At 43.2% G+C, this 16,420-nt stretch overlaps 1 protein-coding gene across 2 annotated transcripts in view; it reads right to left on the bottom strand.

The window, feature by feature from the left end:
- LOC106604681 (neuronal acetylcholine receptor subunit alpha-7) overlaps window positions 1-16,420 on the bottom strand; it is a 71,072-nt gene that overhangs the window by 19,155 nt on the left and 35,497 nt on the right. For both annotated transcript variants that reach the window (XM_014199581.3, XM_014199584.3), the window contains 2 exons: window positions 9,165-9,209; window positions 3,779-3,888 (listed from right to left, as the gene is read on the bottom strand). In XM_014199581.3, the coding sequence (XP_014055056.1) occupies window positions 3,779-3,888; window positions 9,165-9,209 (155 nt within the window). The remainder of the gene's footprint in view (window positions 1-3,778; window positions 3,889-9,164; window positions 9,210-16,420) is intronic.

The raw sequence follows: 16,420 nt of genomic DNA, 5'->3' as shown, positions 1-16,420 counted from the left end.
TTCCCCATGTTCCTTCACTGCCCTCAGATCACTAGGATCAGGCATAGACTGTACAGTGACACCGCCCCAGGGGCCTGATGAGTGGGAGTTGGGACAGAACATATGTCCCTCTCTCTGTCTCTGTATGCCTCTCACACAGAGCATCAGTGTAATGACAACAGACAACGTCTATGTTCCCAGTACAAATAGACATATAAACCATTTTCAGTGCAGAGAATGAGGGAGGAAGAGAGAGAGAGTGAGTGATGATCTTACTCGTTTTTTTGAAACTGAACGTGTCCATTCACAATACTGTCACGGTCACGTCGATCCTAATTGAGAGTACGATATGCCAAGGTTAGAGGAACGCACACACAGGGGCTTGTGCAGTTGATACGCTCTATATTGACAGACAGACGAGAGCGAACACTTCCCAGTCGTCAGGGAAACCCTGTGGATGGCTGCCTGTCTGTTTAATATGAGATCTGGAAAGACATGCACATTTCCGCAGACAGCATGGGAGACGTGCACAGACAGCCACACCAAATTAGAATGGCAATTTGTCAACTCACACACTTGATATATGATTGTATTAGGCAGCGCTGCTCAATGCCCTGTCGTGTAACTGTGTTATAGTATGTCTGGGCTCTACGTACACTATAGTTGATTGCTAGTGTATTATTCTGATCTGTACTGTGCTATCCTATGTTCTGTCACCCGGATGTCCATGGTCTGATCGGTCAGCACAGCAATAAAAACATTGACTTCCTCAAACTAGACACTCTAATGTACTTGTCCTCTTGCTCAGTTGTGCACCGGGGCCTCCCACTCCTCTTTCTATTCTGGTTAGCCCCAGTGTGCGCTGTTCTGTGAAGGGAGTAGTATACAGAGTTGTACGAGATCTTCAGTTTCTTGGCAATTTCTTGCATGGAATAGCCTTCATTTCTCAGAACAAGAATAGACTGACGAGTTTCAGAAGAAAGTTTTTTGTTTCTGGCCATTTTGAGCCTGTAATCGAACCCACAAATGCTGACGCTCCAGATACTCAACTAGTCTAAAGAAAGCCAGTTTTACTGCTTCTTTAATCAGAACAACAGTTATCAGCTGTGCTAACATAATTGCAAAAGGGTTTTCTAATGATCAATTAGTCTTTTAAAATGATAAACTTGGATTAGCTAACACAATGTGCCATTGGAACACAGGAGTGATGGTTGCTGATAATGGGCCTCTGTACGCCCATGTAGATAATCAATAAAAAATCTGCCGTTTCCAGCTACGATAGTCATTTACAACATTAACAATGTCTACACTGTATTTCTGATCAATTTTATGTTAATTTAATGGACAAAAAAATAGCTTTTCTTTCAAAAACAAGGACATTTCTAAGTTACCCCAAACTTTTGAACGGTAGTGTGTATGTGTCATGTTTGAGTTGTTTTTGTATCATACAGTAATGTATAGCATTTCACACCCCCATGCTATTATATTCAGCACATATTCTTTAGGAAACACATGTTGCTATTCAGGATTCCTTCACAGCTAACTCAATGCTGCCGACAGTTTACCAATGCAATCAACAATATTTTGTAGTCTAATCCTGCTATGTGTTGAGTCACAAACAAACAGAAATCAGACGTGTTCAACGTCCCTTTCATCCCCCAGCCCTCGGCGGCTGAATACCAGGCAGACTGAGATGTGACAGGATCTTTCAGAGGGGGAATGAATGAAATGGAATGCAGAAAAACAATGCATAATCTGTCACATGTTGTTGATCCTTCTTTTGTGTGTACTTATAAAGCATTCAATAATAAAATGGTCTTTTTAGATCAAAACACTAATAATGTATTAAACTGAGTCAATCACCTCCCATTAAATTACAATAGAAGTGAATAAATGAATATTTACGTTCTCTCATCTATGAAGCATACTGATGAGCCTGGGTGCCTCAGCTATATACACTGCTGCCAGACCAGCATGTTATTGGTTGCACATTCATGACGAACGGTTTAATGGTGTGTGTGTGTCATTAAAGTCTGTTGCTTTGGTGTGTGTGTGTGCGTGTGTGCGTGTGTGTGTGCATGCCGTGTGAGCGTGCGGTGTGTGTGAGTCTCAAAGTACTGTGTTTAGCCGTGCGTGTGTGAGTGTCAATGGTGCATATCATTGCAGGAGACTGTAAATGTAAGGTTCCCTTTGGGGCAGCTAAACCTCAGCAGCACTGCTATAAAACTGATTATATTTTGCAGCTCCATGATATTAGAAGGTCTACAAGGTTAACCCTGCTCTTATGGTGAAATTCATCAACATCTGTGATGTTTACTTCAAAATGACCCAAACCAATGACCCTAACTTTTATAGTGTCATAAATGTACGCACACCAAAAATACTAGAAGCATTTTCATTTTATATGAAGAATATAATATAATAGAATTGAATATAATAGAACAGGATAGAATAGAACATAATAGAATAGAACATAATATAATAGACCAGAACAGGATAGAATAGAACTGTAACGACTGTCTTCTGAAATGAACCAAGGCGCAGCAGGTATGTGAATACTCATTTTTTAATTACCCAACAAAAGGAGTAAAGCATCCACAGGAAACAATAAACGTGACAGCAGCAACAGTTTGCAGGCTAAAAAAAACCGCAGTGCAAAACAACCACCCACAACCCCAAAGAAAAACACACACACCTATATAGGACTTCCAATCAAAGGCAACTCAACACACCTGCCTTCAATTGGAAGTCCCAATCAACAATACAAACATACCCAACACAAACATGCCACGTCCTGACCAAAACTAAAACACTAGCTCCTTCTGCTGGTCAGGACGTGACAAGAACAGAATAGAACAGAACAGCATAGAATAGAACATAATAGAATAGAACATAATAGAATAGACCAGAACAGGATAGAGTAGAAAATAATAGAATAGAATAGAACAGGATAGAATAGGAAGGAAATCTCCTGCACTAGTTACCCTTTTGGACAAAGCGAGGCAGGGAGAGGGGGGAAGCCGGTTAGGTAAAGAGAGGGGTGAGAGGTTAGGAGAGGAGTAATCCCTATTCTAAATGCAGCAGGGCTTTTAAAATCAGGATGAAATACTTTTTGTTTTTTTCTCCTTAATCCTGTGATCCTGTGATGCTGTGGTGTGTGTGTGGTGATTACATGCATGGAGATTGTAATTATCTGTCTCTACCTCACTCCATGTATTTCTCTTTCTCACATGTCTAACCAGTGCATCTGCTTGTGTTTTGCCCTACATAGCTAAGTGAAGAAGGGTAGATACAATCTCTGTAAATTTGCCACTAACAGGAGGAGGGGGTGATGAAGGGAGAGATGAGACAGGACGACACAAACCCCACCTGAATCCCAAACACTGTGCACGTCTAAAAACATGCTTACCCGACTGCCTCTCAATGCTAACACGTCCGCACACACACACACACAATCTGAGGGAGTTCTGCACTTAACACGTCTGTAAACATATTTTCCTATTCAATATTTCCTGGCCCTCCAGGCAGGGTGATGCCAGCTCACAGACGCTCCGATGCTGTTGGTTTATAGACAATGTCAGCTCGAAAGTCATCCCAAGAAAGGATCAATCATAAATGACTGCATCACAAAGTTGCCATTTAACAGGGGATGGAGGTTCCACCTCTTGTAATGCGAGAGCTCATCTGTAGAAGGGGAGGATCATGGCAGGAGATCAGGATGATGGGAGGAGAGAGGGGTTGTGGGAGGAGAGAGGAGAGAGGAGGATGATGGGAGCAGAGGAGGAATGTGGGAGCTCACCTGTTGTAGAGGAGGATGTCAGGGGTCCAGATCTGGCTGGAGGGGAAACGTAGGTTCTGCACCCCAGGGTATTTCTCTGGGTTCCAGCTCAGGTACACATCAGTCCAGTACTGAGGACAGAACACAGAGACACATCAGTCCAGTACTGAGGACAGAACACAGAGACACATCAGTCCAGTACTGAGGATAGAACACAGAGAGACACATATTCAGGTCCACCTGTACCTGAATACCTGAGACCGGGACCCGAGTGGGTCCAGAATTCGTAATGATCTCACGAGTCTAGGTTGGATCTGATTTGATTGTCACCGGTCTCGTTGTGTATGTGGAATTATAACTGATTTGCCAGTAAGGGCCCGTACAGACCCGACAGGCCTGCTGCAGTAGAAAGAGAGAATTATATAATTATGCTGCTGCTCCGTGAAGACCTCTAGTACTGACGGAAGGACATAGAGAAACACATTAGAGATAGTCACACAGAAGAGAGGCACATTAAACAAATACTGAGGACAGAACCCAGAAAGATGGTCAAAAATGTCTTCCACCAAGCTTCACAGGAGGGGGGGGGGGGGGGGCTTTTCATTGATTCTCTGATGAAAGATCCAGTCTGAGCTTGTGTCTTGGCAGTCTGTCAACTGAAGGGTTGTGGCAGCACTCTGAGCCTGAGGGCGTTCTCTGATGATATGAGCCAAAGCCAGCGTCGCATAATCCACACAACATTGACTAGCTGAGTGATTGGCTAGAACATTGAGGCTGGCGTCCTAATTGGACAATAGGAAAATAATGAATAATTGCAAGAATTCTATATAGGGGTAAATGAATAAATAAATACAATTTTAATAAAGTAATGGGGAAATGTAAATTGGTCAGAAGTCTGTTTGTAATGATTGTGGAGAGTGGAGAGTGGAGGCATTGTTCTTTCGGTTGTGTGTCATGTCAATGACAGAGATCAGACTAAATAAGGTCCATTCCAGAAATCCAACCTCATCAACTCTCTGTAAGCATGTATCCTCCAGATTACCAACGGAACATCAGGATAAGCAATCTAAGCTGTCCAATCCAATATGTTGGATCAAGATCAGAATGGCAAAAAAATAACTGCCAGGTTTAACACAACAGAAGCAATATTTTTAAGAGACAATAAGGACAGGCTATTGATATCTCAATATACAACTAATAGGATGTGATCCAGCAGACAACCCCTCTGGCATATCAATCTGAGATGGTGTTACTGTCTCTTCGGTGGGATGGGGGATATGCTATTTACCATATGGGGGAAATGCTATTTTCCTGCGTGAAAAATGAAGAATTCTGAATTCTGAATATGAACATCTGGAAACCGGCCAACCCTAGGCGCTCAATACAGAAGTGGTCCGATGAACCAGATACTAAGCTAGAGGAATGTTTCACTAGCACAGACTGGAATATGTTCCGGGACTCATCCGATGGCATTGAGGAGTTTACCACATCAGTCCTCGGCTTCATTAATAAGTGCATTGACAACGTCATCCCCACAGTGACAGTACGTATCCCAACCAGAAGCCATGGATTAAAGGTAACATCCGCCGTTTTCAAGGAGCGGGACACTAATCCGGACGCTCATAAGAAATTCCGCCAAATCCCGCGTGCCTATCAAAAGAGCTAAATGCCTTCTATGCTTGCTTCGAGGCAAGCAACACTGAACAATGCATAAGAGCACAAGCTGTTCCCAAACAACTGTGTGATCACATTCTCCTTAGCTGATGTGAGGAAGACCTTTAAACAGGTTAACATTCACAAGGCAACAGGGCCATTACCAGGACGCAAACTCTGAGCATGCGCTGACCAGCTGGCAGGATTTTTTCACAATTGCAAGACTTATATAAAGGGGTAAATGAAAAAATAAATACACTTTTAATAAAGTAATGGGGAAATGTAAATTGGTCAGAAGTCTGTTTGTAATGATTGTGGAGAGTGGAGGCGTTGCTCTTTCGGTTGTGTGTCATGTCAATGACAGAGAAAAGACTAAATAAGGTGGACTGCATGCCCCTTCCAGAAATCCAACCTCATCAACTCTCTATAAGCATGTATCCTCCAGATTACCAACGGAACATCAGGATAAGCAATCCAAGATGTCCAATCCAATATGTTGGATCAAGATCAGAATGGCAAAAAAAATAACTGGCAGGTTTAACTCAACAGAAGCAATATTTTTAAGAGACAATATAGACAGGCTATTGATATCTCAATATACAACTAATAGGATGTGATCCTACCAGACAACCCCTCTGGCATATCAATCTGAGATGGTGTTACTGTCTCTTCGGTGGGATGGGGGATATGCTATTTACCAAGAGAGTTTTCATAAATTTTTTTCATAGCTGTCTATTTACCACCACAAACCAGTGCTGGCACTAAGACCGCACTCAACGAGCTGTAAAGGGCCATTAGCAAACAAAACTGCTCATCCAGAGGCGGCGTTCCTTGCCAGTGATTTCAATGCAGGATAAACTGAGACCCGTTTTACCTCATTTCTACCAGCATGTCACCTGTGCAACTACAGGTGAAAAAAACTCTATACCCCCTTTACTCCCCACATAGAGACGCATACAAAGCTCTTCCTCGCCCTTCATTTGGCAAATCTGACCATAACTATATCCTCCCGATTCCTGGTTACAATACAAAACTCAAACAAGAAGTACCAAACACTAGGCTCGGGCGGTATACAATATATCGTAGTTTTTGGAAATAGCCACAGGATAGTTTTTCAAAACCGTCAATACTGTTGAAACTATTTAATTTACATTTTTCAATCAATGTTACTATTTGAAGCTTCTTTTTAAATAAATACCTGCAGTCAATGCGTTAGGAGATAAAGCACGTTCTTCATTTCACCCTTCACATTATTTCACATTATGAAGGTTTATAGTCCCCCAGAACAGTTGAGCCAGTCACATGTGTGTTTGTAAATAGCACAACGGGAGAAAGAGGGAGCAAGTGAGTCCAGCTGTGTATTGACAGGGGTGGCGTTTTATATTGAAAGTCAGTGTTTTTTTTAACTTCAATAAAATGATCAGGGACGTGCAACTATAGTTTTCCTTCACAGAAAATAGTTTAATTTTCATGAACAGAAGTGTAATGCTATTTGGTTGGTAGCCACACAAGTAAATTCGTTTTTTTTGCAAAAACAATGCATTGCCATCAATTTCTAATGTTTATCATAGAAAGAATGTAGCCAGCTACATTTTCTAATGTTTTGCTTAAAGATAATCTTGGAATTTACCGGAGAAAAGTAGGCTGGCTACACTGAAAAAAGTACCAGAGAAAAAAGCTGCCCATCAGTCAGAGTGCTGTCTGCTGACAGAATGCCTGTTAGTGAATTCTCATCTGAGTGGAGAAGTACAACTGAAGCACAAAATGAGTCTGATGCCCAGCAAAAATTACAATAAACGTTTTAAATCTGCGTTTACAAAACGCAGCCTGAGTTTTCTTACACGAATTATCTTATTTTCCTGTGTGAAAAATGAAGAATTCTGCGTTAACGTGACACCTAGGTTTAATTTGCTCGTTATCCAAGTAAGTTACTGAAATAATAAGGTGACAGGGCATCATATTGTTAAGCTTTCTGCCATGTTTGAGAAGTCAAAGCCCTTTGGATGTGTTGTCTGTACAGCTGCCACTGCTATCTTTTGATTTCCTTTGATTTTTTCTTCTCTCTGTTCTTGGCCTGTCTGCTCCTCCCTGTCTGCTCCTCCACCATCTTCTCCGAGCAAAGCAGGCAGGGCCGTTGCACTACCGACTCAAGACAGACATGGTGTGTATACATGCTGCTTCAGAGAAGACAAGCATGCGTCAAAACTTTGTTCATTTCTACAGTCTCTTGTTCATATTCACTTGCAAATGTCCAAACTCACCAAAAATGACATTTGGTAGCTTCTACCTATTCATGTATAACTTCATGAGCTGGATTGCCCATCTTTGCAATTAGTTTATTTTCATTTGCGCTCATTAGCATATTTAGCTAGCAGCCTCCATGGAAATTCACTATTACCTTTGCTAATTTTGTTAGCATTCTGGTAACAGATGCCCAATCATCTTTTTAGAATTCGTTGGCGCCCCCTTGTGTACTAAGCCGGTAAATACCGTAAATCCCGGAATGAGAGAAGGACGGTATGACAATATGAAAATCTGGAAACCGCCCAACCCTAGGCGCTCAATACAGAAGTGGTCCGATGAAGCAGATACTAAGCTACAGGACTGTTTTGCTAGCACTGGAATATGTTCCGGGACTCATCCGATGGCATTGAGGAGTTTACCACATCAGTCTCCGGCTTCATTTATAAGTGCATCGACAACGTCATCCCCACAGTCACCGTACATATCCCAACCAGAAGCCATGGATTAAAGGCAACATCCGCACCGAGCTAAAGAGCTGCCACTTTCAAGGACTGGGACACCAATCCGGACACTTATAACAAATCCTGCTAAATCCCGCGAGCCTACCAAAAGAGCTAAATGCCTTTTGAGAGCTAATGCCGCTATCATCCAGAAGGCGAGGTCGGTACAGGTGCATCAAAACTATGACCGAGAGACTAGAATCACTGGCCACTTTAATAATGGAACACTAGTCATTTTAATAATGTTTACATATTTTGCATTACTCATCCCAAATACTATATATTCTTAATTCCATTCCATTCCTTTATTTTAGATTTGTGTGTATTGCTTGTACTGTTGTGAAATTGTTCGATATTACTTATTAGATATTACTGCACTGTCGGAGCTAGAAACACAAGCATTACGCTACACCCGCAATAGCATATGCTAAACACGTGTATGTGACAAATAAAATGAGATTTAATTTTATTTGATTACCTATGTAAGAATGCTGTTCAGTGACTACAGCTCAGCATTCAACAACATAGTGCCTTCCAAGCTCATCATGAAGCTAAGTACCCTGGGACTGAACACCTCCCTCTGCAACTGGATCCTGAACTTCCTGACGGGTCACCCCCAGGTGGTGAAGGTAGGCAACTATCTGCATTGACCCTTTTTGCACTAACTTTTTTGACTCTTCACATACACTGCTGCTAGTGTTTACTATCTGTCACTTTATTCCTAGTTATATGTATCTACCTCAATTACCTCATACACCTGCACATCGACTGGTACCGGCGTATACAGCCATGTTTACGTTACTTATTGTGTATCTATTATTACTTATATTTTACGTGTTTTACTTTTCTATTATTTCTCTATTTTCTTTCTCTCTACATTGTTGGGAAGCATTTCACTGTTAGTCCACACCTGTTGTTTACAAAGCATGTGACGAATACAATTGTACAATTTTATGCATGAGAAAATAATAGGTAATTGTGTGTCATTCAGTCCTCAACCATTTACTCACCAGCTGTAGCCACGCATTGGTCATCAGGACCTGGTTCTTCTCATCCTGACGAAAGACAGAAGGTAAGAACAATTCAATTCAATGGCTACAACAGGATGTCATTACAGTAAACAGAAAAGGGTAAGGTTTTGATGATTGTCTGCTTTTGGTTTGGCATGGGTACAAAACAACTGGACTGTGAAACCTCGCATTTATGTAACCACAGTGTTTTTATACGCATTGGGTTCAGTGGAGGCACGTAGCATATAGTTGGCGCATCGTTTCAATCTAAAACAACAAGCCCCATGAACCTAAACAACTCAACACACAGCAGAGAGACAGACCTCAGACTGCTTGATCTGAGTAAATAAGTGATTATCCAGATATAAGTTTCCTCCTCTGTTGTTCTCTCTCTCTCTACAGGACATCTCTTAGTCTATCTCACTTTTTGTCGGTTTCTGCCTCTCTTCCCCTCTATCAATCACTAACACTCACTTCTAAAAAGTAGGCCTGAGAGTGGAGGCTATGTGACAATATATTCCATCAAATGACCCCGATGATGAAGACAGTTCCATTCTTTCTAAAGGGAATGTGTACTTGTGTGTGTAGCGGCAGCTTGCAGATCCCCCTCTCCTCAATGTGTGTGTTCTGATCCTGCAGTAATTGTGTCTGACTAGCAGATGGGAGCGGGCTTGGTGGGTGTTGAAGGCTGTTAGGGTCAAATTTATGAAGAGAAAATATCAACCCTCCACCAACTCAAGGTCACCGACTATACAGCCCTGCATCGCTCAGCTGTGAGGGTCTCTGGACATCCCAGGTGGCTGGAACTCACTCCATTTCTAATATGAGCCGTCCTCCCCTCAGCAGCCTCCTGTGCTGGATATGGCATCCCTTACCATGGGAACACACACACACACACACAAACACACCCCCAACCACACAAACACTCACACACACACGCAAACACACGCAAATTCACTGTCTCCCTCATTAGTCCAATAGAAAGTTTCACAAAAAATGGAAGTCACGTCTTTGAAATTTCATAAGACCTTGGCATAGGCACTTTAAACAATATTTCACATCTGAATGTTTTAAGATTGTTATCATTCTTATCCCTTCAAGATGAACTCCAGGATCTTAAGCACAACAAATTCTTAAAGGTAAATTCCACCACATTTCAACCTCATATTCATCATCTCCAGCACCAAACCAGTGTCTACATATGTGAAAACAATGTGTTTCTATGATCTATGGTTAAAAAGATAAGAAATATCCTAAAAACATGCTTCTCTGTGACATCACACGGTAGGATTAAAAGTAAAAAAAGCACGATGATGATGTCATCGGGTAGAAAATTTTAACTTTTTATTTTTTTACAAAATGTAGAAATTAGCTGTTTTCACATATGTTGACAATGGTATAATGCTGAAGATAATGAAAATGTGGTGGAGTTGCCCTTTAATATATTGCACAAATTGGATTTGTAACATATCACACGAATTGCAAAATTCGTATCTTATCACACGAAATGGATGACGTAGTACACAATTGGATGACGTAATACACAAAAAATGGGAATCAGTTTTAGCTCGTGAGCACCACTTTCAAACTACTGGCTGAAAATATACAAAAGTTCCAGAGTGTATCTTTAAGTCTAACAATGTGTCTGGGCTGGTGTCTGATGCTTGTCTAATTGCTGTCTATGGGGAGCCAGAAGCCAATCAAAACTAACTGGCTCCCCGACACAAGCAGCAAATAGACACCCACAGATTGGAATTTAATTTGCATTATAATTAGCTAGCACAATGTAGAAAACTATTAACAAGACTTTGTGGAATGTGAAAAGTAATTCTCTCTCTCTCCTGCTCTCTCGCTCTCTCTCATTTCTCTCTCTCCCACAAACAAACACAAACACCACAGCCCATCAAATGCAGCATTATCTTAAGTGCCAAAGTATAAATAGCATAAAAGAGTGTTGCCCCCCCCCCCCTTACTGCCCTTTACACTCCCTGTAATCATACTCACAAGAAATGACTTGCAGCAACATCTTAATGTGTGATGTATTCAGTGTGTGTGAGTGTGTGTGAGTGAGTGTGTCAGGGGGGAATGGGGACCTGACCTAAAATGTTGTTTTCGCAAAGGTAGTAAATAAACGATTAACTCCACAGTTAGCAAATCACCAACTTACAGTATCCTGGCTAATATCCACTGTGCTATGCTAACAGAAGCAGGCTCTGAGAGCATTTGGACTATGTTAAGCTAATACTGTATCTGCTATGTTAATACAATTTGTGTGGCTAACAATTGAAGCCTAGCTTGTTGGTTTGCAGTGGCATGGCCTAACCAATGACCATCGTGTCAGAAAGGCTAAATTGACTATGCTAATCAGCTACTGTAATACCAGTTTATGACTGTTGATCTAGAGACATTACTGCCAGTGATTAAACCATTACACCTAATCAAGCAGTCCTGTTATTGTCTCAAAGCTGTATACAGTGAACCATGTGTAGAGCTGTGCTGTAGCTATGGCGACAGGTAGGCTACTTTGAAAGGTAAAATATGACGTTTTGACACCAGGGAGATTTCATGCTTAAAGTAGCTATTCCTCTGAAATATCCCCAAAATCATGTGGCGCATTCTCATCTACTCATTGTTTTTATGCATCAAATCAAATCATCATCCAGAAGGTCAAAGTTGGGCCACATTCAGTGTTCAACATGACTGAAAAACTAACTAAAGTTGGCTCTGCATGATGCACGACCCACCCACACACACACATCAATACACACATTAACAACACACACACAAACACACACACCCATGCCCAGTGGAGCGTTGGCAGCTGTGCTCGTCCCATTAGCCAATCGCGTTAAATCATGCATTGAGTCTTTCCCAGACAGGACCCATGGGCACCCCTCACCATCTGAGTCTCACTGCCCTGCCCTGAGTCACAACACTGGACCTGACCTCAACTAGACTAGACCCCAGGACTGGACCTGACCTCAATGAGACCTGACCAACAGACTGGACCAGACCTCAACTAGACTAGACCCCAGGACTGGACCTGACCTCAACGTGACCTGACCAACAGACTGGACCAGACCTCAACTAGACTAGACCCCAGGACTGGACCTGACCTCAATGAGACGTGACCAACTGACTGGACCAGACCTCAACTAGACCTAACCAACAGACTGGACCAGACCTCAACGAGACCTGACCAACTGACTGGACCAGACCTCAACGAGACCTAACCAACAGACTGGACCAGACCTCAACGAGACCTGACCAACAGACTGGACCAGACCTCAACTAGACCTGACCAACAGACTGGACCAGACCTCAGCTAGACTAGACCCCAGGACTGGACCAGACCTCAACTAGACTAGACCCCAGGACTGGACCAGAACTCAATGAGACCTGACCAACTGACTGGACCAGACCTCAACTAGACCTGACCAACAGACTGGACCAGACCTCAGCTAGACTAGACCCCAGGACTGGACCAGACCTCAACTAGACTAGACCCCAGGACTGGACCAGACCTCAACGAGACCTGACCAACAGACTGGACCAGACCTCAACTAGACTAGACCCCAGGACTGGACCAGACCTCAATGAGACCTGACCAACAGACTGGACCAGACCTCAACTAGACTAGACCCCAGGACTGGACCAGACCTCAACTATACCTGACCAACAGACTGGACCAGACCTCAACTAGACCTGACCCCAGGACTGGACCAGACCTAAACTAGACCTGACCCCAGGCCTGGACCAGACCTAAACTAGACTAGACCCCAGGACTGGACCAGACCTCAACTAGACTTAGCCAACTAGATTAGACCCCAGGACTGGACCAGACCTCAACTAGACTAGACCCCAGGACTGGTGCAGACCTCACCTAGACCTGATAAACAGACTGGACCTCACCTAGACCTGACAAACAGACTGGACCAGACCTCAACTAGACCAGACCCCAGGACTGGACCAGACCTCACCTAGACCTGACAAACAGACTGGACCAGACCTCAACTAGGCCTGACCAACAGACTGGACCAAGACAAAGGACCACACCAGCATACACACCACAGTTCCGGCCTGAGCCTGAACTAGATCACACCAAAGGAACCATAGCACATAGCTGTTTGGCCTCCTGAGTGGCGCAGCGGTCTAAGGCACTGCATCTCAGTGCAAGAGGCCCTGGTTCAAATCCAGGCTGTATCACATCTGGCCGTGATTGGGGGTCCCATAGGGCGGCGCACAATTGGCCCAGTGTCGTTCGGGTATGGCCGGGCTAGGCTGTCATTGTAAATAAGAATTTGTTCTTAACTGGCTTGCCTAGTTAAATAAAAGTTACATTATTTTTAAAGCTGCAACCAGACCACAAAGCCAAAGCCAATACACACAACAACAAACATTTCAGAGCAAATATAAAATCTCCCGTAGCCCTGAGGGGAACTGTGCATGCCCTCCTGGGCTACGCACGGCTCTATGCCCTCTCTGTTTCCTCTCCCTCTTTCCTCAGAGTCTGGTTGACGAATGGGATCAGAGATCTGGCTTTTGTAAAAGCTATATTTAAAACACAAACAGTTTTGTTCTCTCTGTGTGTTTTACAGACTCTGGTTTCTACAGCTCTGAACGACTGACTGGCAGCCAAGGGGAAAAACACCACTGCCCCAGGGCCCGGGACAGAGAACAGAATATGGAGAAGGGAGAACACAAGCACACTCCTAATCTGCTAACACATCCTACACACTTTGAAGACTATATTTTGTACAGTAACATGCTGAACACTTTTAATACTCCTTACACACTCCTAACACTCTTAACCATTGTCTTGAAGCTGTTAACACGTGCACACAGATTCATTTAGATTTCAAAGATTATTGAATGAGCTGATGTGGCTGGAGAAGGTTGCCTGAGAGTGGTGATGGGATGGAGCAGGTTGACTGAGCGAGCTGATGGGATGGAGCAGGTTTACTAAGAGAGCTGATGGGATGGAGCAGGTTGACTGAGATGTGGTGATGGGATGGAGCAGATTGACTGAGAGAGCTGATGGGATGGAGCAGGTTGACTGAGAGTGGGGATGGGGATGCAGCAGGTTGACTGAGAGAGGTGATGGGATGGAGCAGGTTGACTGAGAGTGGTGATGGGGATGGAGCAGGTTGACTGAGAGAGCTGATGGGATGGAGCAGGTTGACTGAGAGAGGTGATGGGATGGAGCAGGTTGACTGAGAGAGGTGATGGGATGGAGCAGGTTGACTGAGAGAGCTGATGGGATGGATCAGGTTTACTGAGAGAGCTGATGGGATGGAGCAGGTTGACTGAGAGAGCTGATGGGATGGAGCAGGTTGACTGAGAGAGCTGATGGGATGGAGCAGGTTGACTGAGAGAGCTGATGGGATGGAGCAGGTTGACTGAGAGAGCTGATGTGATGGAGCAGGTTGACTGAGACAGAAGGAGATAAAGAGAGAGCAAGAGGAGTGGCTGTGCCCTGTTTAAATTAAGAAACCCTCTCTGCATCATTAAACAGCATGGTAGAACAGAGGATTTGGCTACTGACCTTCTCCTAGAGATGTACTGTATCAAATATGCCTGGTGATTAAATGGACATTATAAAAATATGATTATATACCCTTCACAGGTCAATGTAGTCTCTCTCTGTGTGTGTGTGTGTGTGTGTGTGTGTGTGTGTGTGTGTGTGTGTGTGTGTGTGTGTGTGTGTGTGTGTGTGTGTGGTGTGTGTGTGTGTGTGTGTGTGTGTGTGTGTGTGTGTGTGTGTGTGTGTGTGTGTGTAAACGTCTGTCTGTCTATTCTCCTGTCCGTGTATGAATGATAGGGATATTGAGGACCTAATGACCAGAACATAGGGATTAGACAGCCTACTATAGGGTGGTGATGTGTCCATGTGTCAGAGTCTCAGCATGGGTCTGTTCTGACTGTGAGAGGATGGAATGGTGGTGCAATATTCCATCAGTGTTTCTCTGCACAGTGCACACACGCACGCACGCACGTACACCACACACACACACACACACACACACACACACACACACACACACACACACACACACACACACACACACACACAGACACACACACACACACACACACACACACACACACAGCAAAGGGGAAAGTGTGACAGAGTTTCTAGATTTTTGATAAAGCTAAAAATATGCTGCATTAGCATCCCTCTGTTGAGACTCTCTTTCTTGTACACACCAGGGTTTTTGTTAGCCGCTAATAGCCGGCTTTTGGCCAATACCAAACATTCAAAGCCGATAAATAAAGTTGTCACTGGCCAATTGTCAAAAAATACATTTAAAAAAGCCTATTCAATGATGGAAATACCAGTTGATGGAAATACATTTGACCGGTCATAATCCTAATCATTGCCCTACAATTCTAAATGCAATTGTGAGTTAAAAAAAGTTTTTGGTCCACGATTAAAAATAGCTACAATTTTTATTTCTCAACTGGTAATTGAAGCGCACTTCCCATTTGCCATTTAAATGCATAGGCAACGGAAGGCAGGCTTCATCAACGCATCACAAACGAATTTGAAATAAGCTGGAGGCAGTATGCATTTTGAAAATATATACTTAAGTGTTTGAAACCCTGAACACTTTACTACATATTATGAGGCATGTTTTACCTTGCTTCAAAGTAGCCTAGGCAAAATCCCACCATATCCGTGGAGGTAATAACTTTAGAAAGACTTCCATATGTCATTGAAACCAGTATCCTATGTTTGTCATGTTCTATTGGTTTTCAACTTTCTTTCATTGTCCAGTAGTCAAATGCACTTTCGTCTGTCTCCTACTGCCTTGCGCGCATTTTTGTGCTAATAATGTTAATAAATCTACATTTTAAGCTAAACGTTGTGATTTGTTGCATCAAACTCATTACTTTTTAACATTTTTCTTTATGTAGCCTAGGACAGATGACAGACGCACTACCGAGGAAGAGCTACACACTTCAGCACTCGGTGGTCCCGTTCTGTGAGCTTGTGTGGCTTACCACTTCACGGCTGAGCCGTTGTTGCGCCGAGATGCTTCCACTTCACAATAATAGCAGTTACAGTTGACTGGGGCAGCACTAGCAAGACAGACATTTGACAAACTGACTTGTTGGAAAGGTGGTATCCTATGACAGTGCCACGTTGAAAGTTACTGAGCTCTTCAGTAAGGCCATTTTACTGCCAATGCTTGTCCATGGAGATTGCATGGCTGTGTGCAAAATTTGATACACCTATCAGCAACGGGTGTGGC

The sequence above is a fragment of the Salmo salar genome, chromosome 05 (assembly GCF_965601325.2).
Source record: "Salmo salar chromosome 05, fSalSal1, whole genome shotgun sequence".
In the NCBI taxonomy this organism is placed as follows: Eukaryota; Metazoa; Chordata; class Actinopteri; order Salmoniformes; family Salmonidae; genus Salmo; species Salmo salar.
Note: the sequence above shows the minus strand (reverse complement) of the source record. Positions and strands in the feature narration are given on the sequence as shown.